This window comes from Phocoena sinus, chromosome 17 (genome assembly GCF_008692025.1).
Source record: "Phocoena sinus isolate mPhoSin1 chromosome 17, mPhoSin1.pri, whole genome shotgun sequence".
NCBI lineage: Eukaryota > Metazoa > Chordata > Mammalia > Artiodactyla > Phocoenidae > Phocoena > Phocoena sinus.
In genome coordinates this window covers 79,059,222-79,085,275 of record NC_045779.1, presented here as the reverse complement: position 1 = coordinate 79,085,275, position 26,054 = coordinate 79,059,222, and the positions used below count along the sequence as shown (strand labels likewise).

At 56.8% G+C, this 26,054-nt stretch overlaps 3 protein-coding genes across 7 annotated transcripts; 2 read left to right on the top strand and 1 right to left on the bottom strand.

The window, feature by feature from the left end:
• Nucleotides 1–387: 387 nt before the first annotated feature.
• SLC52A2 (solute carrier family 52 member 2) lies at nt 388–11,345 on the bottom strand. Of its 3 annotated transcripts, XR_004346463.1 has the most exons (6): nt 11,233–11,345; nt 10,365–10,609; nt 9,384–10,251; nt 9,174–9,297; nt 5,198–5,386; nt 388–2,797 (listed from the first exon to the last, which is right to left on the bottom strand). XR_004346463.1 is itself a non-coding variant. In XM_032610092.1 (5 exons), the coding sequence occupies exons 2-5, from the start codon at nt 10,492–10,494 to the stop codon at nt 5,330–5,332; spliced, it is 1,179 nt and encodes a 392-aa protein (XP_032465983.1). In that variant the 5' UTR covers nt 10,495–10,609; nt 11,233–11,345; the 3' UTR covers nt 4,843–5,329. The 3 variants fall into 3 exon arrangements, 2 of the variants coding, with proteins under 2 accessions (XP_032465983.1, XP_032465982.1); XM_032610092.1 differs by lacking the exon at nt 388–2,797 and having other exon boundaries at nt 4,843–5,386; XM_032610091.1 differs by lacking the exons at nt 388–2,797; nt 5,198–5,386 and adding an exon at nt 8,587–9,065.
• A 66-nt stretch (nt 11,346–11,411) lies between these two features.
• Nucleotides 11,412–14,509, top strand: FBXL6 (F-box and leucine rich repeat protein 6). 3 transcript variants are annotated; one of them, XM_032610089.1, is made up of 9 exons: nt 11,412–11,862; nt 12,138–12,296; nt 12,461–12,524; nt 12,827–12,958; nt 13,033–13,140; nt 13,228–13,341; nt 13,409–13,640; nt 13,729–13,975; nt 14,269–14,509. In XM_032610089.1, the coding sequence occupies exons 1-9, from the start codon at nt 11,456–11,458 to the stop codon at nt 14,417–14,419; spliced, it is 1,614 nt and encodes a 537-aa protein (XP_032465980.1). In that variant the 5' UTR covers nt 11,412–11,455; the 3' UTR covers nt 14,420–14,509. The 3 variants fall into 3 exon arrangements, with proteins under 3 accessions (XP_032465980.1, XP_032465979.1, XP_032465981.1); XM_032610090.1 differs by having other exon boundaries at nt 11,413–11,862; nt 13,445–13,640; XM_032610088.1 differs by having other exon boundaries at nt 13,033–13,341.
• Nucleotides 14,510–15,178: 669 nt separating this feature from the next.
• On the top strand, nt 15,179–24,860 carry TMEM249 (transmembrane protein 249). Its single transcript, XM_032609596.1, has 8 exons — nt 15,179–15,536; nt 15,790–15,884; nt 16,000–16,195; nt 16,402–16,487; nt 16,766–16,930; nt 22,624–22,756; nt 24,190–24,255; nt 24,460–24,860. The coding sequence occupies exons 1-8, from the start codon at nt 15,314–15,316 to the stop codon at nt 24,858–24,860; spliced, it is 1,365 nt and encodes a 454-aa protein (XP_032465487.1). The 5' UTR covers nt 15,179–15,313.
• The last annotated feature ends 1,194 nt before the right edge of the window (nt 24,861–26,054 follow it).

Sequence of the window (26,054 nt, the reverse complement as noted above, 5' to 3'; positions counted from 1 at the left end):
GACCTTCAAATTTTAGTTGGTTGAATTTTTGTTTTTTAATACCAGGAAACAGAGCATTGAAACAACATCAATGGTGTTCAGGCAAATGACCACGGAAGCATTTCCCTCACCTGCTCACGCTGTCCTGTTATCAGTTTCTGGTTAGCTGGGTTTGGGGTGAGCAGTCCAAAGCATGGGCTTCTTCTCCATGAGAGGCTGGAAATGGGGAATCCGCCTCGAGGTATCCAAAGGTCATCCGAATGTCCATCCTCGGATAGGTCAATAGTTTGAAGGACATGGTCCCAACTTTTTCTCAGGGACTCTGGGGCTATCCTCCATTGAAGGCTCAGTCTTTCTCCTGTGGCTGATGGCAGAGCCTCAGGGGAAACAAAAGATGAGAGACTCAGTGGGTGTGGCTAATCTACTACCTAACATTTTCAAATGTAAGAGGTCTGATGAGGGTCAAAATAAGAACGATGCAACTGACAAAAAAATTTGGTTGTTTCTGTGACATGCAAAGATAGTAAAACAAATTAAAAAATTTTTTTTGGCTGCGTGGCACGTGCAATCTTAGCTCCCTGACCAGGGATCGAACCCACACCCCCTGCATCGGAAGCACGGAGTCTTGGACTGCCAGGGAAGTCCCCAGTAAAACCAATTTTTAAAAAACTTAGACAAAGAGTTCATGCAGGCGTCAAGCAAAGAGTCCAGGCGGCTAGTGCTTAAAGGGCCCAAACCCCCCGAAAGGCTTTCAGGGAAAGGTTTTAAAAAACAGGGTGAGGGACAGGGTTGTGTGGTGAGTGGTCAGCTTGTGGACATTCTCCTGATTGGCTGGTAGTGAGGTAACCGGGAGTCAACATCATCAACTTTCTGGTTCCAACTGGTCTGAGGTCTATGGGCTTGTGGGCAGCAGACAGTTAACTTCTTCCAGCTGGTGTGGGTTACAGCATCTGCAGATCAGCTCAAGGACATGGCTCAGAATAGTCTCTATGGTCCTTGAGGGGGAACTAAAGGTCCTAGGTCAACTATTATTATTTTGTCTTGCTTGACTGTTTTCCTTTCTTTCTGAATTTTATCACTTCTCTGATTAAATTTACTCTTTAGAACTCAAGGAAGGATTAGGAGACTGAAGTTTTTCTACAGACAAGAGGCAGGCAGAGGACATGTGTGTGTGTGTGGCGGGGGTCTGCTCCAAGAAGGTCCCATAGGTCCTGCTCGGTTACGAAATGTCTACTCAATATTTTGCCCAATTTTAATTGGGTTACTTGTCATTTTATTGTAAAGCTGTGAGAGTGCTTTATATATTCTGGATACAAGTCCCTTATCAGATAGATGATTTGCAAACATTTCCCCCCATTCCATGGATTGTCTTTTCAGTTTCCTGATAATGTCCTTTGAAGCACAGAAGTCTTTAACTTTGATACAGTCCAGTTTATCTAATTTTCCTTTTGTTGCTTATGCTTTTAGATTGTTAAGATTTAATCCTACGTTTTCTTCCAAGAATGTCATAGTTTTAACTCTTAAATTTGTCTACGATGCACTTTTGAGTTAATTTCTGTATATGGTATGATGTAGGGGTCAAACATTGTTCTTTTGCATGTGGATATTCAGTTGTATAAAAGATTATTCTTTCAACGTTGAATTGTCTTGGCACCTTGCCAAAAATCCATTAATCATAAATGTAAGAGTGTCATCCTGAGCCTGTGATTCTGTTCCATCGATCCATGTGTCTTGAATATCCAGCACCACCTTGCCTCAATTAGCGTAGCTTTGTAATAAGTTTTGTAATTGGGAACTGCGAGAGATGCCTCCAACATTATTCTTTTTCTTTCTTTTAATGCGTTTAATATTTTATTGCATCTCTGTATATTACATATGACCACATATTTCTATATCATCATACATACATATATGCTTTGAAAGCAAATGCTCTTTTTTTCTTCCAGTTTTATTGAGATGCAATTGATGTCTGCACTGGACAAGTGTGAGGTGTGCAGGATAATGATTAGACTCCCACACATCATGAAATGATGACCTCAGTACGTTTAATGCACATCCATCATCTCATATAGATACAAAAGAAAAGAAAAAGGAAAAAACGTTTTTTTCCTTGTACTGAGAACTCTTAGGATTTACTCTTAACAACTTCCGTACATAACGTTCAGCAGTTGAACATACTAATCATGTACATTACATCCCTAGCACTTATAACTGCAAGTTTGTACCTTTTGACCAGCTTCATCCAATTCCCCCTCCCCCCACCCCTTGCCTCTGGTGACCACAAATCGGATCTCTTTTTCTATGAGTTTGTTTCCGATGTATAATTGACCTACAACACTAGGTTAGTTCCAGGTGAACGACGTAGCGATTCAATATTTCTATACATTACAAAATGATGCCCAGCATAAGTCTAGTTACCATCGGTCACTGTAGCCAAAAGTGGGGTCCAGCTGCTCCCTGCTCAAAAGCCAATAAAGAGGCAACGTGTGGAAAGGAAAGTTTCTTTATTTTGGATGCCAGCAACTGGTGTGGGGGTGGCACCTGTCCAAAGGCCGACTCCCTCCGCTGCCCGCAACCGGGGGCAAGAGCTTTTATAGACAGACGGAGGGGTTACGTGTAGAAACAGCACAGTCAACTCTGACAGTCATCTTGAAATTAGTCTTTGGTGGTCTGACCGGCATCATCTTGATTGTTTTAAGCACGGTTAATCTTCAGGTCCAGGGTCTGTTTGTTCCCTTTCCTTTGAGGCCAGTTCTTGGAATTGTGGCAGCTTATGTCATGGCTACAGCCTGGTCATCATGTAGTTAACTTCTTCCACCTGGCGGGGGTTTCAGTATCTATAAAACAGCTCACAGGATACGGCTCAGAACATGATCTATAGCCCTGGAGAAGGAACTAAAGGAATTTGACTCTGCTTAATGACTAAACTATTATTATTTGGTCTCCTTTGACTGTTTCCTTTTTTTCTGCATTTTCTCACTTCTCTCTGATTAAACTTATTCTTTGGCTAAAGTTTTTCCACAGACAAAAGGCAGGCTGAGGACATGGTGGGCAAGGACCATAGGGTCCTGCTCCGTTTCATCACCACACAAAGTTATTACAGTATTATTATTTTATTTTTTATTTATTTATTTTTTTTGCGGTACGCGGGCCTCTCACTGCTGTGGCCTCTCCCGTTGCGGAGCACAGGCTCCGGATGCGCAGGCTCAGCGGCCATGGTTCACGGGCCCAGCCGCTCCGTGGCATGTGAGATCTTCCCGGACCGGGGCACGAACCCGTGTCCCCTGCATCAGCAGGCGGACTCTCAACCACCGCGCCACCAGGGAAGCCCCAACAATATTATTGACTATATTCCCAACACTGTATGTTTCATACCTGTGACTCATTTATTTTGTAACTGGACGTTTGTACCTCTTAATCTCCCTCACCTATTTCACTCATCCCCCACCCCTCTCCTCGCTGGCAACCACCAGTTTGTTCTCTGCATCTATGAGTCTGTTTCTGCTTTGATATGTTTGTTCATTTGTTTTGCTTTTTATTCCACATACAAGTGAAATCGCACAGTATTTGTCTTTCACTGTCTGACTTATTCCACTCAGCATAATAACCTCTAAGTCCATCCATGTTGGGACTTCCCTCGTGGTCCAGTGGTAAGGAATCCGCCTTGCAATGCAGGGGACGCGGGTTCGATCGCTGGTCAGGGAACTAAGATCCCACATGCCGCGGGGCAACTAAGCCCGCGTGCCACAATTACTGAGCTTGCCCGCCTCAACCAGAGAGCCCATGCGCCCTGGACCCCATGCGCCGCGGACCCCATGCGCCGCAGCCAGAGAGAGAAAACCCGCACGCCACAACTAGAGAGAAGACTGCACGCCGCAACAAAAGATCCCACATGCCTCAACGAAGATCCCATGTGCCGCAATTAAGATCCAACACAGCCAAAATAATAAAATCTAAAAACAAACAAAAAAGAGTCGGGACTTCCCTGGTGGCACGGTGGTTAAGAATCCACCTGCCAGTGCAGGGGACACAGGTTCGAGCCACAGTCCAGGAAAATCCCACATGCCGTGGAGCAACTAAGCCCATGAGCCACAACTGTTGAGCCTCGTTCTAGAGGCCACGAGCCACAACTACTGAGCCCATGCGCCACAACTACTGAAGCCCACGCACCCTAGAGCCCGCACCCCCTAACTACTGAGCCCATGTGCCACAACCACTGAAGCCTGTGCCCTCCAGGGCCCATGTGCCGCAACTACTGAGTCCGCGTGCTGCAACTACCGAAGCCCATGCGCCTAGAGCCCGTGCCCCACAACAAGAGGAGCCACCACAATAAGTCCACGCACTGCAACGAAGAGTAGCCCCCACTCGCCGCAACTAGAGAAAGCCCGCACACAGCAACAAAGACCCAACACAGCCAAAAAAAAAAAAAATCCATCCATGTTGTCACAAACGGCAAGATTTCATACTTTTCTATGGCTGAGTAATACTCCATTGTATATATGTAGCACATCTTCTTTATCCACTCATCTGCCGATAGGTTGTTTCCATATCTTGGCTATTGTAAATAATGCTGCAATAAACATAGGGGTGCATATATGTTTTCTATTTAGTGTTGTTTTCTTCAGACAAATACTCAGAAGTGAAATTGCTGGATCATATGGTGGCTCTATTTTAATTTTTTGAGGAACCTCCACGCTGTTTCCCATAGTGGCTGCACCAATCGACACTCCCAGCAACAGTGCACGAGGACTTGCTTTTCTCCACATCCTCGCCAACACTTGTTATTTGTTGCCTTTTGATGATGGCCATTCTGACAGGTGTGAGGTGATACCTCATTGTGGTTTTTTTTTTTTTTTTTTTTTTGCGGTACGCGGGCCTCTCACTGTTGTGGCCTCTCCCGTTGCAGAGCACAGGCTCCGGACGCGCAGGCTCAGCGGCCATGGCTCACGGGTCCAGCCGCTCCGCGGCATGTGGGATCTTCCCGGACCGGGGCACGAACCCGCATCCCCTGCATCGGCAGGCGGACTCTCAACCACTGCGCTACCAGGGAAGCCCCTCATTGTGGTTTTAAAGATGCGAGTAAATAATATCAAGGGCTGGCTCGGGGTGTCAACAAGGGATTAGGTAGGGAATCTTTTGCAATCTGCGTTCTAAAGAGCTCGGCTTTCCTGCCTCTCTTGCAAAACGAGGGGAATTTCCAGGCTGCTTTGCCACTTGCCTTTCATTCAGCTCATACAGTTACGCAGACAGAAACCTCCTCCCGGGGGGTCCTGCCGAGGAAGGTCCTGCCTTCTCCCCCACGGGCCTGGCTTGAGGTGTTCTCAGAGGGTCGGACGTCCAGGAGACTCTTCTACGCAGGTTGGAAGTGGGTCAGGGAAGCACCCTGGTCAGGAGCTGGAGTGGCGGCCTGGGAGATGGAAGGGTCATGGGGAGTACAACAGGGAGAGTCTCCAAGAGAATGACCAACTCTCCCCCAGGCAAGGAAAGATTAACCAGCGCTGTGCGTGCAAAGTCTGAACAGTCCTAAATGCTTCAGAGAGGAGACGAAAGAGGATTTCACAACTCCTGCAGCTGTGACAGACAAGAACCAACTCAACTTAAGCAAGAAATTGTGGGCCCACATAACTTGCAAGTCCAAGGGGCTTAGTTTCGGCTACAGCTGGACCCAGGAGATCCCAGAATGCTCTCGGAATTCTGCCTCTCTCCACCCTTCGCTCTGCTTGCCCTGGGACGCCTTCACTCTCTGGTGTGCACCCTGAGTAGTCTGGGTGTTTTTTATTGCTCTTGGGATGACTGACACCCCGAGGCAAATCTCTGTTAGCGCCCGACTTGCTCCCCAGGCCCAGGGCTCCCAGTTCAATCACCATGGGCAGGAGGGTGGGCACCACAGCTGGATTAGCTGGGCACCCACCCAGCCAAAGGGTGGAAGGCAGGGGCCTGTGATTGACAGCCCACTAGAACGGTAGGGGCCTCTGAGCCCCTGGAAGGTGCAGTGGAGAACATGTGACCCCACTGAGGTGGGCAGCACCCCAAGCCAGTGTGGGCCTGGTCCGAGGGTGGCCGATTCTGGAATTGCTGATAGCCTGCACCCGCTCCCTCACCAGAGGCCCAGTCACTCCCACACTCCCATCCTCTGGCCCCATTCTCCGCAGAAGCGAGGAGGTCCCTTTGAATCCATGGAGGGGAGGGAGCCCCTGAAAGGACTCATCCCTTGTCCCCAAGTCAGGCAGTGGGGCTCTGAACAGGCGCAGATGAGGGGTGTGACCATCCCCTCACCCAGGTGTTGTCACACTCATGCCCGCGTCGGAACCCACACCTGCCTAGGGACCCCGGTGGGCTGACGAAGCCGCTACTGAAGGAAGGTGAAGGCCCCACCGCTACTTGCTCAACCAGAGCCCGGTGAGCCTCGTCCCTCTCAGTCTTGGGGGAGTGGCTGCACACCTGCGGAGGGGCTGCTGCATGTGGCAGGGCACACCCTGGCTGGCTCTTCTCTGGTTTCGAGAGAACCTGAGCCACAGACCACAGAGGGCCCGTGGCTCAGCTCTGTTCTCACACAGGGGACACCGTCTCCCTTCTGGGGTCTCCTTCTAGTTCCTCACCGCCCCGGACCTGAGAGACCCTTTGGACAGGGCTGTGAGCTTGAGTGGCTGGCCACCTGCTGTCCAGCTGGAGGCGTGGGTGCCCGGATAAGGCCCTGGGGGGACGCTCAGGTCTGAGCGGCAGGTGTGGCTGGCCGCCCTGCTTCCCAGCCACTGGCCTCGCGCCCGGACGACGCCGTGAGCGGGAAGGGCGTGCCGCGCGGCCCTCTAGGACTTGACCCCAGGCGTCTTCCTCCCCTGGCTGTTTGGGCTCCTGCCTTGTTCCCTTCGGGGAGCTGACCGGACGCCCTGGAGACGCCAAAGGGCAGGGGCTCCGTCAAGCCACCCCTGCAGTCCTGGCCTCCGGGGCTCAAGGCCACCCCCCCTCAGGAGACCGTGCCTTGCTTCCCGGGGCCCTCACGCCTGGCACACGTGGTGCAGACACACACGCCGGCAGGGGAGGCTCCACAGATGCCCAACGTGAGGGAAGGCAGGAAGGAACTGGGGGGAGGCTCCACCAGCCTCTGGTCCCAGGGTGGGCAGGGGAGGGGTGAGGGGCAGCGTCAGAGGCCAGGTGAGGGCACGCGGAGGCCCGGGGCCACACCACCCCCGTCACACCCTCGGCCTCCTCCCTCCCACTCTCCAGAGGTGGCTTCCACAGCTCACACCCGCCTGCCGGCGCCCCCCTCACCAGCCCTATCAGGTCAGGGGGCCGGGTGGTTAGCACCCTGGAGGGCGGTGGCCTTCTGCCTTAAGGGCTGGGCTGTGTCTGGGCCAGCTGGGAGCCTGGTCCCACCACATGCCTGATGGCGGGGGTGGGTCAAGGCCTGGGGATCTTTCCCTCCCGCCAGGAAGTCCCTCAGCTCAGCCGGTCCTGCCAAGGCCGGGGAGGAAGCCCCTGAGAAGCCTCCGCACAGCCCAAGTCAAGGACAGGCGGCTTCAGAAGCTTAGAAACAGCATCCGGAGAGGGTTGGCCAGCAGGGCAGGAGCCGTTCCCCCCGATGCCCACGCCCGGTCCCTGGCAGCTGCAGGGCCCCCTGTGGAAGCAGGGCTCCTTGTCTGTGAGAATGGGCTCTCAGTACCACGCCAGTCACACTGGCTCACGGCTCAGGTGTCCTGCCCCCCCGGGGAGCCTGTGTTCCACCCCCCCCCCGGCCTCTGCTCCCCACCTGCCCAGGAGGCACAGAGGAGGCGGCAGAAGCCCAGGCCCCGGCCCTGCGGCAGCCCCGCCTGAATCCCCTCAGATCGTCCCGGCCCTCCTGGCTCGGGGCGCACTCCAGTCCCCACCAGTCCTGTGTGTGGGAGCCCCCGGTGCAGGACAGCCTGTGTTTGGCGCTAAGCTCCCTGCAGACACCAACAAGCAAAGGCCTGGACTGCTGTCCCAGGGTGGGGACAGAACGTGGGCTGCTCAGAGCCAGAGCCATCTGCCAGCAGCCCAGGGAAAAGGCAGCCACTGTCGCGTCTGTGTGAATAAAGGGTTTGGGGCCTTTGCAGGTTTGATCACAGGAGCTACAAACGAGGCTGGTGGTTTGGGGGAGGGGACCACGTCCTTGGGCAGAAGAATCCCAAGATCGGCTGGACCCTCACACCTTGGTCTCTTCTAAGTCCCACTCGCTGAGCCCTTTCTGTGCCAGGACCTGGCAACAAGCCCCCGGCACAAATCCCCCGGTAGGATCCTCCCATAAAGCAGCAGGTAAGTGGGCCACACCCAGGCCACAAAGGCGGCGACTACGAGGCAGCCCATGCGGCCTGACCCTCGTGCCTGGCTGGCTCGGCCCACCAGACAGCCTCTGACTGCCGTAGCCTGTGTGGGTCCTTGGCCTACACTCCAGGCCCTGGGGGCTGGCCTTCACCCTCCCTCTGGGCACTTCTGTATGTGTATCTGTGTTTAGAAGGAGGTTCTATGACCCCCAGGACCTATGAGTGCCCCAGGGAGTGGGACAGGCCCCTGTTGAACAGGTCAGGCTACTGCTCTAGCTCAGGGGAGGTCTATCTACACAGCAAGAGTTGTTCCTGGGGTTAGCTCCAACTCATGAAATGAACACGCTTTATTGTACAAATCCCACACAGGTCCTGGGCCTGGGCCAAATCCACATCCCCAGCCGGGCCCTGGCTCCGAGCCTGCTCTGTGGTCCCAACCCTGGCCTGCAGTGCCAGGTCCTCCTGTGGAGTGCGCAGGCATCCGTGAGCAGGCTGCCTGTAGGGTGGGCCTCCCTGGGCTGTGGGCACGCAGGCACTGTGGCGACCCCAACCTGAAGCCAAGTGGAGTGGAGCGGAGTCCCCACCTGCTCAGGCCTAGGGGCCACAGGGGTCCACACAGTCCTCCCCGCTGCGGAACACACGGTAGATGCTGGTGGGAGGGAACATGGCCACAGCGCCGAGCAGAGAGCCCACCTGGATGGCCACGCCCGCTGCCAGCAACGACTGCTGGCCCCCCCCATGCAGCAGGGAGCTGGAAGCCACCTTCACGTATGAGAACACGCCGAGACACAGAACCCACGACACCACCTGGGAAGGTGGACACAGTAGCAGGCTGAGCGTGAGATGCCCCTACTCTAGGGTGAACCCCCTCCCTACTGCCACCCTCTTTGCTTCACTGTGGCCCAACATACTTACCACAAGGACCACGCCTGCAGAGGTGCCCACCAGAGGTGGGCAGGGGCTCAGGATTGCCAGCGCCATCAGGTAGGCCCCAAAGAGCATGCCCAGCAGGGAGAGACTGCCCAGCCCTGCCAGGGACCTGCCAGGGGTGAGCAAAAACTCAGGGCTCAGGCCCAGGCTCTCACCCCTAAGTCCCACCCTGAGTGGCCTGGGCTGCCCATATACCTGCATAGAACACCCATGGCCAGGAAGCAGGCGAGGGGGTTGGCAGCACTGCCCAGCACCACAGCCAAGTGGTAGGCTGGGCGCCCATAGGGCAAGCAGGAATAGCTCTGCACGGCAGGCAACACACCATTGGTCAGAGCATTGGTGACGGCCAGCAGGCCCAGCAGGCAGACACCACGGGTGGAGAGCAGCCGATGGGCCGCAGGTTCTGGGCTGCGGGTGGTGCCTGCCGCCTTGCTGGGAGACTCCCGCAGGGGTGAGGCCTCTTCCTCTTCCTCCACTCCAGGGGCTCCCGCCTGCAGGCCAGGCCCTGGGCCTCCTGTGGGTACAGGCGGTGGTGACGGCAACAGCACCAGGAGACCCTGAAAGGCGGCAGCTGAAACGACTAATAGGGCGGACAAGACCCCAAAAAAAGTGCTGGCAGGAAAACGCTCTGGGAAGTCAATGGGGGGCCCAGGAGTGCCATTGGTGGGGGTTGGTGGGCACTCGAGGCGACCCACACCCTGCACTAGGGCCAGCACACAGGGCAGCAGGGCACTGAGGCCCTGACCCAGGAAGAAGGACCGCAGGAAGGAAGGCGGCAAGCGGCTCAGGAAGGGCAGGAACGTGACATTCGAAGCACAACAGGCCAGCGCCAGAATGAAAGAGAGAGCCAGGAAGGCCACAGAGTACTCCTGCCCCGCCACTGCTGCCACGTGGGGCCACAGGGGGGCCAGCAGGGCCGTGCCCACCACGCTCAGCGCCTGCACCACTTGGATGGGGGCCCTCTCGCCCTTGCCCGGGGCCAGCCGCCTCCACAGGGTCACCACCAGCAGACCCAGGTTCCCCAGCGCCACAAGCACAGAGAGGTAAGAGGGGAGACTCCAACCTGCAAGGAGAAAAAGGAGGAAGCCGTGTCAGGGGCAGGATGCGCAGGGCCAGAGAGCAGCTGCAACCCACCTCCCCCGCATGCAGCCTCGCCCCCTGCCCACATGAACTCACCCTCCGGGAGGTCTTTCACCACCACAGGCAGCTCCACCCAGATCCCGTTGATGGCAGCCCATGAGCCCATGCCAAAGAGGGCTACCAGCACGTGGGTCAGCACCAGACGGCCGAGCGGGGGTGCTGCCATTTAGCCCAAGGCTGGAGCCTTCAGGACAGGGCAGAGGTCACAGCCAGCTCTTCTTTCCTCACGTAGGTCCACAAAAGACGCTTCGGCTCCTCTGGGAACCGAAGACTTCGTCTAGCTTAAAAGAAAGTAACATGCATGCAGAATCACAAGGGAAAGACACGGAACCGTTGTCAGGAGAGGACCAGACGGCCAAGACCAGGGAAACTGGGGGGAATGCCGGGGGTGGGGGATGGGGAGGAGAAGGGACAAAGCACACCGGCAGCCTGTGCCGGGGTCACGACACAGCAAAGGCCGGCGCCAGGCAGGGAAGCAAGAAGGCGCCGAAGCCCAGGAGAGTATGATGAAAGAGGGAGATGATCTTCGGGTGTGAGCTACCGAGACCGCCAAAGTACTACCCCGCACGGATACGGGACAAGGACTCCGGGACAGGTCTACCTCTCAGGCGCCAAGCACACCTCTACGGCTTCTGCGAGACCCCGGACAGCCGGAGCCAAGTCGGGGCTGGGGATGTGGCCACGGCGGGCACCGCCCCTCGCTGCATCACGGGGGCGGCGGAGAGCCGACCGGTGCGCTGGGGTGCCTGAGCCTCCCGGTCCTGAACGAGCGCGCTCCCTGACCCGGCGACCGGCCGTCCCGCCACACTTCGAGGGCGCCGCCTCCGGCCCAGGGTCGAGGACCCAGCACAGAACCGGTGGGGCCGGAAAATGCAGCCGAGCGGGAGCGAGGACTCCAACTCACCCGCCAGGACTCGGAGAAACCACCCGCCGGCGCGCCCCGGCGCCCGAGATCTCGCTCCGGAAATCGAGTGGGGAGTCCAGGAGCGGGGAGGGCCAGCCCTGGGCCCTGACCCCGCCCCCCGAGGCAAGCCGCGCCTCCGCCGGCCCCACCCTTCCGCCGCAGGCTCCGCCTCTTCCGCCCCCCCCCCCCGCCCCGGGCGGAACTCGGAAAGCAGCGAGCGGCTATGGCTCCGGGTGTGGCCCGGCGGGCCCGGCAAAGGGTCCGGATCTTGCCGCTGGCCGGGGCGCGGAGCCGCTCGGCGGAGGACTGGTGGTGGGATCGGCTGGCCCCGAGCGGCTCCGGTTACCACCTAATGCAGTCGGACAGCATGCTGCTGGTGTTGCCAGGTCCGGGGCCCGCCCGCCGCCGCGCTCAGAGGCGCGCCGCCCGCCGTGCTCAGCTGCTGCGGCTCCACGGGGCCCGCGCCGCTGAGGCCAAGGCCAAGCCCAGGACCGCACCCGCACCCGCACCCGTGCCCGCACCGCAGCAGGAGCCCGACCCGGGCTGGGGCGACCGCATTCCCTTGGAAATCCTGCTGCAGATTTTCGGGCTGCTGGTGGCGGCGGATGGGCCTATACCCTTCCTTGGCAGGTACCCCAGGACCATCGCGCACAGCGCCGGGTCTCAGGCTGACCTCTTAGGCACTCAGCGGGTGTCTGAGCGCCCACACACGCGTCTCAGAGAGCGCAGTCTCTCAGGGCGTCCGGTTGGAATCCCAGGGGCCCGACCTTGAACTGAGGGGTCCGCAGCGTTGTGAGAGTTGGCGGGGGGCGGGTCCCTCCTCTTAGAAAACCCCATAGCGACAGCCATTGAGGGCGAGCACCGACCACAAAAGGCCCGGCCCCTCAGGAGAGATTTTCTCCCAGGGCTGCACGCGTGTGCCGCCGCTGGCACGAGGCCGCCTCCCAGCCAGCGCTCTGGCACACCCTCACCCTGTCACCCCCGCTGGTTGGCCGCCCCGCCAAGAGTGGGACCAAGACTGAGAAGAAGCTTCTTACATCCCTGGAGTGGCTTATGCCCAGTCGGTGAGCAGTTCCATCTCTTTCTTATCCCCTCATTCCGCTTGTGTGTTGTGTGAAAGCCCCAGGCCCCCTCCTGCCTCCCTGCACGAAGGTGATGGGTGGGGAGAAGGCTGGCAGAAGGGGCAGCATGGGAACACTGTGCAGCTCTGCCTCTGCTGTCGGCCCAGGTTCTCACAGCTCCAGAGGCTGACTCTCATCCACTGGAAGTCTCAGGTACACCCTGTGTTGAAGGTGAGAGCTCGAGGCTGCCCTGCACACCAGCCATGACACTCTGGGGTTACCCACCAGGGAGTGGGTCAGGTACCGTGGGGCCCAACGATGCCCCACGAAGATGCCTGCTTGGTTCTCCTTTCCTGGCGTGTCTTCCAGCAGGGAGGTGTGAGAGGTGGGAGCACCCAAGTAGGCCTGGCATGGCCAGAAAGGAGACCATTGCTGAGGCAGTAAAGTGCGGTTGGCATCAGCCATTGGTCCGTTTCCCTTGTGGACCACAGCCTGCCCTCCCCCAACCCCAACTGGCCCTCTGTTTTCCACAGCTGGTTAGCGAGTCCTGTCCCCGGCTCACCTTCCTCAAGCTTTCCGATTGCCACGGTGTGACCCCTGACACTCTGATCACGCTAGCCAAAGCCTGCCCGCAGCTCCACAGCCTGGACACACGGCATTCCACGGTGAGCCCAGGAGTCCCCGGGGCCCCAAGGAAGCCTGGGCTGCGTTGACCGGTACCTCTGTGCTGGGTCTCCAGGTGGAGTCCACGGCTGTGGTAAGCTTCTTGGAGGAGGCGGGGCCCCGAATGCGGAAGCTGTGGCTGACCTACAGTTCCCAGACGACAGCTATCTTGGGTGCACTGCTGGTAGGCTGGTCACGGGCAGAAGCAGAGCTGGGTGCTGAGCCAGGGACTGCCAGGCCTCCGACCCTGTGTTCTCCCCCACCTCTACAGGGCAGCTGCTGCCCACAACTCCAGCTCCTGGAGGTGAGCACAGGCCTCAACCACAACAGCACTCCCCTCCAGCTGCCTGTCGAGGCCCTGCAGAAAGGCTGCCCCCAGCTGCAGGTACCTGCCGCCCCACCCCTTCCACCTGTCGCCCCCTCCCCACCTGCAGCCTGGGCCTCGCTCCCAGGTGTTGCGGCTGCTGAACCTCATGTGGCTTCCCAAGCCTTCCGGGCGAGCGACGACTCCTGGCCCAGGCTTCCCCAGCCTCGAGGAGCTCTGCCTTGCCAGCTCCACCTGCAACTTTGTGAGCAACGAGGTCCTGGACCGCCTGCTCCACGGCTCCCCTCACCTGCGCTTGCTGGATCTCCGTGGCTGTGCTCGAATCACACCTGCTGGCCTGCATGATCTTCCGTGTCAGGGTCAGCGCTCCCCTGGTGGTGGCTGGGCAGGTGGGATGTGGGGATTCTTGCCCACCCCACAGCTCATGCCCATTCCTCTCACCTCCAGAGCTGGAGCAGCTTCACCTGGGCCTGTATGGCATGTCAGACCGGCTGACTCTAGCCAAGGAGGGCAGCCTTCTGTTAACTCAGAAGTGGTGCCACACTCTGCAGGAGCTGGACTTGAGTGGCCAGGGCTTCAGTGAGAAGGACCTGGAGCAGGCCTTAGCTGCCTTCTCAGGCGCCCCTGGGGGCTCGCACCTGGCACTGTGCTCCCTCAACCTCCGGGGCACCCGGGTCACAGCAAGCACAGTCAGGTCAGCATCCCCACCCCCGCCAGTTCCTTGCAGGCAGTATGGCTTGATCCCCTGTTCTGCCTGGCTTGCCAGCTCCAGGGGTCTGAAAAGGGAGCCCATACTGGCCCAGCCCCTGCTTGGGGTTGGCCTTAGGGACACCAAGGGTACTGGGCTTGGGCCTTGATGGCTGTAGGTGGCAGAGCCAGCTGCGGTGCAAGGGTAGAGAGGGCTCCTTAGACTGGCTCAGCCATGCTGTGCCTGGGTCTTCTTGGGGCCAGTGGCTCAACCTCCCATGGCCTGCACTGCTCCCACAGCTCTGTGATCAGCAACTGCTCGGGTCTGCTGTACCTCAACCTGGAGTCCTGCCGCTGCCTTCCCCGGGGCCTGAAGCGGGCCTACCGGGGCCCAGAGGAAGTCCAGTGGTGCCTGCGGCAGCTGCTCACCAGCCTGCCCCCTCCCAGCTAGGCAGCTCCAGCCAACCAGCCCTGCCCTCACCCCTTTCCCATTTTTGAATGTGTGAGCGTTTTGTTACAATAAAACATTTTTAGGAACTCATGTGTGGTCTTTGGGATCCCAGTGAGAGGCTAGGGGTTGTCCCTGAGGGAACTACTTGGGGCTACAGCTGGCCCAGAACCTGTGTGTTGTGGCGTTGGGGGCAGCCCCCCAGGGCTCCTGAGTCAGCCTGTGGCCGGGCCTTGCCTGCTCAATCCTGGGCTCAAATCTTGGACTGAGTGTGAGTGTGTGTGTGTGTGTGTGTGCTTTCCACCCTCAGGGACACTAAGGTGAGCTGTCTGTGTATATGAGGCTCCTGGGCTCAAATCTTGGACTGACTGTGAGTGCGTGTGTGTGTGTGTGTGTGTGTGTGTGTGTGCGCGCGCGCGCGCGTCTGTGCTTTCCACCCTCAGGGACACTAAGGTGAGCTGTCTGTGTTTGTATATGAGGCTCTGACCCGGGCAAAGGCGGCAATGGAGAAGGGGAGGCCATGCTCAGCCACGGGGCTCGTGGTGGGGCCCCTGCCTACAGATTCCTCTCCAGCTCAGGCCTGGGATGTCCCACTACCCCACCCTTCAGGTGAGGACTGTGAACCAGGCTGTGCAGGGGGCCTCGGGTGGGGTGGGGCCTAGCGGGGGAAGTGCACGCCCACCGCAGGGCCGGGCCGGGCGACTCCCTGGAGACGGGAAGATCAACAGGACGGCCCTAATAGAACCGCCACCCAGAGCTTCTAGAACCCGGCGCAGCCCAGAGCTTCTAGAAGCCGGCGTCGCCCAGCCTAGACCGCCACTCGGTGTCGCTCCCCTGCCTTCGCCTGAGAACTGCTCCTTCCTGGACCGCAACCCTGAAGGCTTTATTCTCCCAGGTATGAGTGTGGCTGTGAGCAGTGGGCAGTGGCAACAGACGAGCCGCACAGCTGACGGTCTGTACCCGACCCAGGCCCCCAAGGGCCGGTTCAGCGGCCTGCCTACGACCGCCGGCAGCAAGCCCTTCCAGCTCTGGGCCCAAGGACTCTTCTGCACCGAGCGCAACCTGGCCAAGCGCCTCAAGAACAACAGTTTCTACCCGTTCACGCAGCAGCAGCCCAACGGTGAGGGCGACACTCAGTTGCCAGGGGACCAGAACCCGGCGGAGCGGCGACGCGGGGCGGGGACTGGAATCTGAACGGGGCGGGGCCGGGCCGGCTGCGGCCTTCGCGGGCGCTGGAACTGCAGGCTGGGCCCCGACAGCGGCCCCGGGCCCTGCGGCCGGCGGGCAGTTACGGGCCCAAGCCCTGGCACTTCCACCTCGGGCTGCGAGCAGGGTCCCGGTATCCTCACGCGCCTCTGCCGCGCCGCCCCCAGTCTTCGTGCTCGAGTACTACCTGGACACGCTGTGGAAGGGGACGCTGCTCTTCATCGTCTGCTGCTTCCTCGTCAGCTTCGGGTTTGTGAGCGAGGTCTGAGCTCCTGGGCCCGCCCCCCACGGCCTTCCTACTCTGGGGGCCGGACCCCCACTCGGTGCCCCGCCCCCGGGTCCGGCGGCGGCTCAGAAAGTCCCCGCGGCGCCCACAGGTGCAGAAGCAGGAGACTTGGGGCTTCCCTGCCTACGGCGTGGGCGTGGGCCTGTGGCTCATGATCTCGTCGCTGCCGCGGCGCCGCCTGGTGCTGAACCACGTGCGCGGCGTGTACCACTTCTCCATCCAGGGCCGCACCGTGTGTCAGGCCCCCATGCACCTGGTCTACGTGCGCTTGGCGCTCAGCTCCGATGGTGACGCACGGGGCGGGCCGCGGACTGGGGGATGGCGTGCAGGGGAAGGGGAAGCCACGTGGAGTGGGGAGGAGCAGACAACTGACCCAAGCCCCCGCCCCCGGAGCCCCCGCCCCCGGAGCCCCCGCCCCCCGGAGCCCCCGCCCCCGGAGCCCCCGCCCCCGGCTCTACAGAGACCTGGGGCTGAGCGGCTTGCCCCTTGCCAGCCTACGGAAGGTGCTTCTTCCAGCTGGTTCTGTGCGGCCACAAACTGGAGCCGCTGGTGCTGGTGCAGCTGTCGGAGCGCTACGAGGTGGGTCCCTCCCAGCCCGCCACGGGGTCCCAGACACGCTCCCTTCCCCTCCTTGGTTCAACATGACGCCAGCCACTGTTTAGGGTCTTAAGATAGGGCCATTTCGCAAGTGGAGAGTGCATACAACGGGGACCTGGCCCAGGCCCTCGAGCTGGGAGCCAGCGGAGAGGGCGCCGGGGCTGACGGGCAGGGCTGGAGGTGCGGTCTGGCCAAGGGGAGGGGACGCCTCCGGCGCAGCTCTTGTTCAGGCAAGAGCTGACCGCCACCCGCTCGCACAGCAAATGGAATACCTCGGCCGTCATATTGCCCGGAAGCTCAACATTAACTACTTCGACTGCTTGGCCACGTCGTACCGGCACGTGGTCCGCCACTGGCCGCCGGGGGCCGCCTTCAGCCCGGGCATCCTAGGACGAGCGGAACTCTCACAGGTCAGCCCAGGCCTTGTGACGCTGCCAGCTGGCGCCCACCCCTCCCCCACCCCGGGACTGCATTCTCCCTTCCCCTCCCATCTCCCGCCTCCACCTGACCACTGGCCTTCTTCTCAATAAAGCGACCTCCTGCTCCAAGCCTGCTCATTTCCTCCGTGCGGTGGGGGCTGCCGCCCCAGGGCCCTCCCGTGGTGCACACCTCTCAGGGCCCCAGGGAGCCTTTCAGGGAGCAACCCCGGAGTTTGGGTTGGAAGATGGGGGTCGCAGTGGGACTGAGGGTGACAAGTAGCCAGGCCTCTAGAACACGTGTGGGACACACTGCCTCTCTTGGTCAGTAGCAGCGAACTGGTCCTTCCAGGCTTCGGAAGTGCTGACCAATGAGCAGGATCCAGGAGTCAGAATCTGATCTGTCCAGTCTGGGTCAGGTGCTGTTCTAGTCCAATCAGCAATGGGATGGGGGCAGCGCTGAAGGTCCAGCACTGTGCCTGGGGTGGATCCTGCACTGGACACTAGTGGAGTTTCCCCTGCGGAGCTCTAGGCCAGAGCTCAAGGCCTGCTGGGGAGTAGACCCACCATATCCCTGGAGCGTGCTCCTGTCTGCCTGCTGGAACCCCAGTCCCATGTTCCCTGTCCAGCAGGTGTTCTTGCCTCCTGGGTGCTGGAAGCTGCTGTGGGAGCAGAGAAGGCACCTGGGTCTCCCTGTCAGCATTTTTCCTCAGGGCCATGCTCACGACCCAGGTCTTTGTGCATTGTATCAGCTGAGTGTCCCTGGAACCAGAACCAGCTGCATAATTTGCAGGGCCCCATGCAAACTGAAAATGCAGAGGTCCTTGTTAAAAAGTTATTAAGAATTTCCAGATGGCAGCACAAGAACATTAAACCAAGTGCACCCGTTAGTGCTGGGGGCTTACCTGCCCACCAGCCAGCAGGCTGAACAGCCAGGTGTGTAGGCATCCAGCCCCACCCACCAGCAGGTTGGCACCAGACCTGGGATCCCCTGTGCCCCACAGCCAGCCCCACCCACCAGTGAGCCTGCACCCTCTGCATGAGGCAAGGTCTGGCAGCCAACTGGTCCAGGGGCCAGCCCCATCTACCAGTGTGCCCACAGTAGCAGGCCCTGCCACAACAGAAGGGCCCTTGCAGCCCACACAGAGGGCAGCCCTAGAGCATACAGCTCTGGTGACCAGAGGGGAGTGTGCTGCTGGGTGGGTCGCATAGGACATCTCAAACCTAAGCCACTTTTCCAAGATCAGGAAACATAACTGACCCACCTAATACACAGAAATAAAAACAGAGAATTAGGCAAATGAGGCTACAGAGGAATATGTTCCAAATGAAGGAACAAAGGCACTACAAAAGAAGGAGATTACAGGCCAATATCCCTGATGAACATAGATTAAAAAAAATCCTCAATAATATATTAGCAAACCAAATCCAACAATATATTAAAAGGATCATACACAATGATCAAGTGGGATTTATCCCAGGGATGCAAGGATGGTTTAATATCCACAAATTAATCAATGTGCTACACCACATCAACAAATTGAAGAATAAAAATCATATGATCGTCTCCATAGATGTGGAAAAATCTTTTGACAAAAATTCAACATCCTTTTTTTAAAAAATTTGTTTATTTTTAATTTATTTATTATTTTTGGCTGCATTGGATCTTCATTGCTGCACGTGGGCTTTCTCTAGTTGCAGCCAGCGGGTGCTACTCTTTGTTGCAGTGCATGGGCTTCTCATTGCAGTGGCTTCTCTTGTTGTGGAGCACGGTCTCTAGGCATGCGGGCTTCAGTAGTTGTGGTTCGTGGGCTTCAGTAGTTGTGGCTTGCGGGCTCTAGAGTGCAGGCTCAGCAGTTGTGGCGCACGGGCTTAGTTGCTCCACGGCATGTGGGATCTTCCTGGACCAGGGCTTGAACCCATGTCCCCTGCATTGGCAGGCAGATTCTTAACCACTGTGCCACCAGGGAAGTCCTCAACATCCATTTTTGATAAAAACTCTCAACAAAGTGGGTATAGAGGCAACCTGCTTCAACATTATAAAGGCCATATATGATAAGCCCACAGCTAACATTATACTCAACGGTGAAAAACTGAAAGTGTTTCCTCTAAGATCAGGAACAAGACGAGGATGCCCACTCTCACCAATTCTATTTAACATAGTATTGGAAGTCCTAGCCAGAGCAATCAGAGAAGAAAAATATTTAAAAGTAATCCAAATTGGAAAGGAAGAAATAAAACTGTCGCTGTTTACAGATGACATGATGCTATACATAAAAAATAATTTAAGACACCACCAAAAAACTATTAGAACTAATAAATGCATTCAGTACAGTTGCAACATCAAAATTAATATACAGAAATCTGTTGCATTTCCATATGCTAACAAAGAACTGTCAGAAATAGAAAGTAAGAAAACAATCCCATTTACAATTGCATTAAAAAGAATAAAATATCTGGGAATAACCCTAATTAAGAAGGTAAAATACCTATGCTCAGAAAACTATAAGACACTGATGAAAAAAATTGAAGATGAGGGACTTCCCTGGTGGCGCAGTGGTTAAGACTCCAGGCTCCCAATGCAGGGGGCCTGGGTTCGATCCCTGGTCAGGGAACTAGATCCCACATGCATGCCACAACTAAGAGTTCATATGCCACAACTAAGGAGCCCACATGCCACAACTAAGGAGCCTGCCTGTTGCAACTAAGAAGCTGGTGAGCCGCAACTAAGGAGCCAGCGAGCTGCAACTAAGGAGCCCGCCCGCTGCAGCTAAGACCCAGAGCAACCACATAAATAAATAAATATTAAAAAAAAAAAAAGAAATTGAAGACAACACAAACAAGTAGAAAGATATACTGTGTTCATGGATTGGAAGGATTAATATTGTTAAAATGTCCACACCACCCAAATCAGTTTACAGATTCAGTGCAATCCCTATCAAAATACCAATGGCATTCTTCACATACCCATTCACAAAGTATGTCTAAAATGTGTATGGAAATACAAAAGACCCCAAAGAGTCAAAACAATCTTAAAAAAGAGAACAAAGCTGGAGCATTCACACTCCCTGATTTCAAACTATACTACATAGCTCCAGTCATCAAAACAGTATGGTATTGGCACAAAAACAGAAATATAGATTAATGGAACAGGATAGAGAGCCCAGAAATAAATCCATGTGTACAAGGTCAGTTAATCCATGACAAAGGAGGCAAGAATATACAAGGAGGAAAAGACAGTCTCCTCAATATGGTGTTGGGAAAACTGGACGGCTACATGCATAAGAATCAAACTGGATTACTTTCTCACACCATATACAAAAATAAGCTAAAATGGATTAAAGACTTACATGTAAGACCTGAAACCATAAATCTCCTAGAAGAAAACATTGTCAGTATGCTCTTTGTCATCAGTCTTAGCAATTTTTTTTTTTGATACGTCTCCTCAGGCAAGAGAAACAAATGCAAAAATAAACAAATAGGACTACATCAACCTAAAAAGCTTTTGCACATCCAACAAAATGAATAGGCCACCTACTGAATGGGAAAATATATTTGCAAACGATATATCTGAGAAGGGGTTAATATCCAAAATATACAATGAACTCATACAACACAATATCAAAAACAAACAACTCGATTCAAAAATGGGCAGAGGACCTGAATAGAGATTTTTCTAAAGAAGACATACAGATGGCTAACAGGCACAGTAAAAGATGCTCAACAGCACTAATCATTAGAGAAATGCAAATCAAAACTACAGTAAGGTACCACCTCACACTGGTCAGGATGGCCTTCGTTAAAAAGTCTACAAGTGGGCTTCCCTGGTGGCGCAGTGGTTGAGAGTCCGCCTGCCGATGCAGGGGACCCGGGTTCGTGCCCCGGTCCGGGAGGATCCCACATGCCGCGGAGCGGCTGGGCCCGTGAGCCATGGCCGCTGAGCCTGCGCATCCATAGCCTGTGCTCCACAACGGGAGAGGCCACAGCAGTGAGAGGCCCGCGTACCGCAAAAAAAAAAAAAAAAAAAAAAAAAAGTCTACAAGGGCTTCCCTGGTGGTGCAGTGATTAAGAATCCGCCTGCCAATGCAGGGGACACGGGTTTGAGCCCTGGTCCGGGAAGATCCCACATGCCGCGGAAAAACTAAGCCCGTGCGCCACAACTACTGAGCCTGCTCTCTAGAGCCCGCGAGCCACAGCTACTGAGCCCATGTGCCACAACTACTGAAGCCCGCGCGCCTAGAGACCGTGCTCCACAACAAGAGAAGCCACTGCAATGAGAAGCCCATGCACTGCAACGAATAGTAGCTCCCACTCGCTGCAATTAGAGAAAGCCCACGCGGAGAAATGAAGACGCAACACAGCCAAAAATAAATAAATAAAAATTTAAAAAAGTCTACAAGTAACAAATGCTGGAGAAGGTGTGGAGAAAAGTGAACCCTCCTACACTATGGAGAACAGTATGGAGGTTCCTCAAAATAAAACTACCATATGATCCAGCAATTCCACTTTCAAGTATTTTTCAAAAGAAAGAAAAATACTAATCTGAAAAAATATATACATTGTAAATATTTTCTCTAAATTCTTCTTGAAAGTACTCCCTGGTACTCTGTCCTGCGAATCCTGGCCACCCCGGCCTTCCCAGACACCCAGCTCTGTCTCTGAACTTGGGGAGTCCGCCCGGGTGGCCCACCTGTGCCACAGCCTGGACACACTCTCTAGGCAGTGACCTGGAGGGTCATAGGGCTCACCTTGTTTGTCACCTCTCAGGGGTCACTGTCCTTCATTGCTGATGCCCAATGTCTTGAGATCCATTGCTTCATCTATTTTGCCTAGTTTGTTTTTTTTGAGTGGGAACCTGTTTGTGTCCCTCCTCCCTTTTGTTATTTTAAAAAATTAATTAATTAATTTATGGCTGCATTGGGTCTTCGTTGCTTCTCACGGGCTTTCTCTAGTTGCGGCGAGCGGGGGCTACTCTTCGTTGCGGTGCGCGGGCTTCTCATTGCGGTGGCTTCTCTTGTTGCGGAGCGTGGGCTCTAGGCGTGCAAGCTTCAGTAGTTGTGGCTCGTGGGCTCAGTAGCTGTGGCTCGCGGGCTTAGTTCCTCCACGGCATGTGGGATCTTCCCGGACCAGGGCTCGAACCCGTGTCCCCTGCGTTGGCAGGCGGATTCTCAACCACTGCGCCCCCAGGGAAGCCCCATTTTGCCTAGTTTTTTAGCTGTTTCAGGTAGGACGGTAAATTTGGTTCCTGTAACTGCAGTCTGTGCTGGAAGTGGACACTCGTCCAAGTTTCTCTGGAGCTCAGCTACTCTGGCGCTTAAGTCGAGGTCTGACCCTCAGCACTCTCTGTACTTTGGCTGCAGAGCTGGGAGCTGCCACCAAGGGGCTGGGCTTTCCGTGGCTAGGCCAGGCTCTTGGCCTGTCATCACCCTTCCGCTGGAGCCTCACCAGAGCTGAACCACGGCCTCGATCGCGACTTTTGCTCCTGCACGTTTGAAACGCCAGGCCCTCCAGCCGCTGGTGCAGCCGTTCCTGCTGTGTGATGCCCGCTCACTACGGGGGAAAGTTTTAACCGCTGGACCCCGGCCTTGTGCCCCGGTCTGTCCGTGCCCCACCTGCAGCCAGCCAGGCAGTGAGCGAGTCTGCCTCAGTCCAGGCTGTCTTGGACCACTCCTGACTTCAACTCCCTGCCCGGGCTCTCCAAGAGGGAGACACTGAAGCAGAGTGGGCAGGATGTGCCACTGCGAGGGCTCTGGGGTCGGAACATCGGGCTGAGATGCCAGGCCTTTGGCTCCTGCATCGCCCAGCCCTTCGATGCCAGCCACCACAAGAAGGCTGGCACATGGGGCCAGGGGCAACCCCTGGAGCCTCTGACAGCTGAAGTTGTCCCCTGCAGGCAATGGGACCAGAGTCCCTCCTGGGTAGACGATCAGGGCAGTGTGTCACGTGTGCACCACCGAGAAAAGTCGTAGGAGTGGCTACGGGACGGGAAGAGGCCAGCTAGTGTTCAGAAGAATGACCCGCTGCCCTCGCTGAGGAAGTGTGGTCCTCAGGGGGCCAGGCTCCTGGGAGAGCGAGAAGGTGGACGGACGGGCAGCAGAGAGGATGTAGTGAGCATGGTCATCTCTCTGGGGCAGAGCTGGGGTAGGGGGTTGCGGGGGAGCCATGGGGGCGTGATGTTCCAGAGCAAAGGTTGAATGAAAGTGGCAGCCCGATGGAGAGGACAGGAAGGTGAGGTTACGGAGGTCCACACTGTATCAGGAAGTGCGGGGCTGCCAGGCCACCACATGCCAAGCTTCTGTGGAGCGTAGGAGGGGTGGCAGTCCACCCCCTACTGCCAGAGCCTCCCCCTGGTGGGACTGCCCTGCAGTCCCTCTGGTCACTTTCTCCCCGCTTCCTCCGCCCCCCCAGAGCTCACTCTCCTGCCCCCCCCCCCACGCCGTGTCTCCTTTAAAACTCCCCAAAGAACAGTCTTGTAGGGGACACTAGTGGCCTGTGTCTGGATAGGACAGATGCCTGTGTTGACTCGGGAACACGGAGGCGTCTGAAGCGTATGGGAGGTTCCAGCTCAGGCTCAGGCTGAATGAGACCAAGGCTGTGAGCGAGTCGGGCAGTTGGATCCCTTGGACTGAGGAGGGATCTGGGCCACTTTGGGGCAGCTGGCCTCTCATATAGCCAGCTGGAGACCCTGGACGCAGGAGGCTAAGGGGACACCCTGCCCCAAACAGGAAGGGGGCAGGGCCCAGTCATACCTCTGGTGCCCCCAGGTAGGGCTGGACGGACTCACAGCACGAGGCTGGGGCTCCATCACACAACAGCCAGGCCGCCTGCTCTCCCGTCTTTGTTTAGCTCCTAAGGGAAGAGTGGCGCTTTGCGATGGGGGGAGGGCAAAAAGGAAACCAGGCTGGCCGTGAACTGGTCTTAGGTGGTGGTGGTGACAGTCACATGGTCTGACTCTCTACACTTTTGTGCATGTCTGATATTTTCTATAATAATATGTAAAAAAAAACCAAACAACCCCCCCCCCCACCCCGCACCGAAAACCCTGAATTTACATTTTCATTGTTTAATTTGCATGACTTTTCTGGCGAGGCCTCGTTTCTTGTGTAGTAAATCTCCTGTTAACCCCTTGGGAGTACCAGCTCCTGCTCTGTACAAGTTCACCTAATACTACTTGTTCCTACTGTCAGAATAGTAACCATTGCTGAATTTACTGCACTCATTTTCTACTACCTTGATGTTCACCCTTTGTTTTTCCTGGTCTTTTTCAGGTAGCCGGTTTCAGTTGCCTCGTGGTCTGGCCTCCCTGCTGCGGCTCAGACCTCCCATCCCAGCAGGTCCGCCTCAAGCCCTTGTTCCAATGAGCCCCTCCCAGCACACATCACTGGTTTAGGAGTAAAGCCCCCCAGTCCTGACACCCTCCCCCGGGGCCAGGCTCCAGCATCCCCCCACGCCCTCAGCCCCGACCGCGGCCCCTCCTCCCTGCTCCCTTCCCGCCAGCCTTCTCCGGGGCTGCTTTTTCTCTCCCCGCCTCACCCCAGGCCTGGAAGTGCCACGACCCCTCTTCCTGCTGCAGCCTGCAGCCTGCAGCCCCTGCTTCCCACAAGAGTCCTGGCTGACGCGTCAATCGCCTGTCGGCCACACCCACCCCCCACCCCAGTCCTTGCCGAGGCGTCGCCGCACCGCTGCATCAGGCCTGAACTCCCGTGGGCCACCCTTCAGCGCCCTGCCCCTCGGTGTTGACCTCTTCTTCCTGCCAGTGACCTCATCCTCTGCCTCAACGACGCCCTGGACCCTGTCACCTCCAGGAACCCCCCAACCCCGCCCCGGCATCTCGGTTCAACACCGGTTCCCTGCCCATCACCCCTCCCAGCTCACTGCTGCCTCCAGCGCCCCACAGCCCCAGGATGACGTGTCGTCACCCTCTTCTCATCTGGTTTAGATTCCACAATCACTGCCACCCCTACCTTGCACGCCCCTTGATTCACATGCCTCTCAGTAGCTCACCTGGATAAACTCAACCCCTCTGCTTTCCCTCACTGGCCTCCCTGCTGTTCCTGAAAGACACAGAATCCCATCACCTCTGGAATAGAGGCCAAAGCCCATAACCACCTCACAGGCTTAGTCTCTGCCCCCTTCCTCTCCTTCTTCAACTTGTTACTGCTCTCCCTCATGCACCTGCCCTTCTCTGGCCTAGGGTTTCTGCCCACACTCCTCCCACTGTGGCCTCAGGACCTTTGCACGGGTTGTTTCCCCCAGCACTGTTCGGTCTCAGTAGCCCTCCACTGCTTGTCTCCTCCCAGTCTTTCCCGTGCCTGCTCTCACCGTCCAAGCTTTCACTGGTTCGCCTGTTTCCTGGGCTGGACTGTGGGCTCTAGGAGCACAGAGATCAGTGTCTGCTGCCCCTGCTTCAGAGCACAGATTGATGTTCAATATAGGTTAGGGGGGTGAAGGCAGAACTGGTTCCAGATACGCCCACTGGGGCAGAGAGTAGGGCAGAGGGGGGTGAGACGGTGACCACGGGCCCAGGGGTGGGCACACACAGGGCTCCTGGCTCTGCTGGGGGCACGGTGCTTGGGATACAGCACTGGGGGTCCCCGCTTAAAGTCTGGCTCTTCAGTAACATGAGACCTGCCAGGCCTGGAAGTGGCACACACGGAAGCAGAGGAAGGTGGCGGAACATAGAACCAACACCAGATCCTTCCCATTTGACATGGATAAGGGGCTGGGCCCAGCTGTTGCAGTGTGAACCTGGGCAGGGTGGGGCTGGTGGACAGAGACCCTGAGGCCAAGAGGCTCCTCGGGGTGTGGTCCCTGCATGGGCCTCGAGTGCCACAGTGCCCCGCAACCCACTGGGTCCACCGGAGGCCAAAGTGGCCTTGCCTTGGGACCCACTCCCGTCTCCTGCAACAAAGCCCCCTATACCTCAGCTCTCGGTGGGAGAGACTCAAGGTGGCCTCCGGTGCAAGGGGGCTGAAACTTTCCAAAGGGGTTAGTATCTCCAGCTGTCCTTTCCCAGCCTCTCCTAGCTGGACCCCACCATGGGGCACAGTTGTTAGGGGAAACACTGACTGAAACCGCCTGCCCTGGCCAGGCAAAGACAATAACAGTTTGCATGAGTTATTTTACGACAGGA

Coding starts and splice junctions, on each gene's coding strand:
- SLC52A2 (XM_032610091.1), bottom strand. CDS start 10,494: ATGGCAGCACCCCCGCTCGGCCGTCTGGTGCTGACCCACGTGCTGGTA. Junction 9,298..9,383: donor GCCATGGGTGTTCTATGCAG/GTATATGGGCAG, acceptor CACCCCTGGCAG/GTCCCTGGCAGGGCTGGGCA. Junction 9,066..9,173: donor CTGCAGGCGTGGTCCTTGTG/GTAAGTATGTTG, acceptor CCACCTTCCCAG/GTGGTGTCGTGGGTTCTGTG.
- FBXL6 (XM_032610088.1), top strand. CDS start 11,456: ATGGCTCCGGGTGTGGCCCGGCGGGCCCGGCAAAGGGTCCGGATCTTG. Junction 12,525..12,826: donor AGGTACACCCTGTGTTGAAG/GTGAGAGCTCGA, acceptor TGTTTTCCACAG/CTGGTTAGCGAGTCCTGTCC. Junction 13,641..13,728: donor GCATGATCTTCCGTGTCAGG/GTCAGCGCTCCC, acceptor TCTCACCTCCAG/AGCTGGAGCAGCTTCACCTG.
- TMEM249 (XM_032609596.1), top strand. CDS start 15,314: ATGAGTGTGGCTGTGAGCAGTGGGCAGTGGCAACAGACGAGCCGCACA. Junction 15,885..15,999: donor GCTTCGGGTTTGTGAGCGAG/GTCTGAGCTCCT, acceptor CGGCGCCCACAG/GTGCAGAAGCAGGAGACTTG. Junction 16,931..22,623: donor CACAGGTCAGCCCAGGCCTT/GTGACGCTGCCA, acceptor GGGCTCTCCAAG/AGGGAGACACTGAAGCAGAG.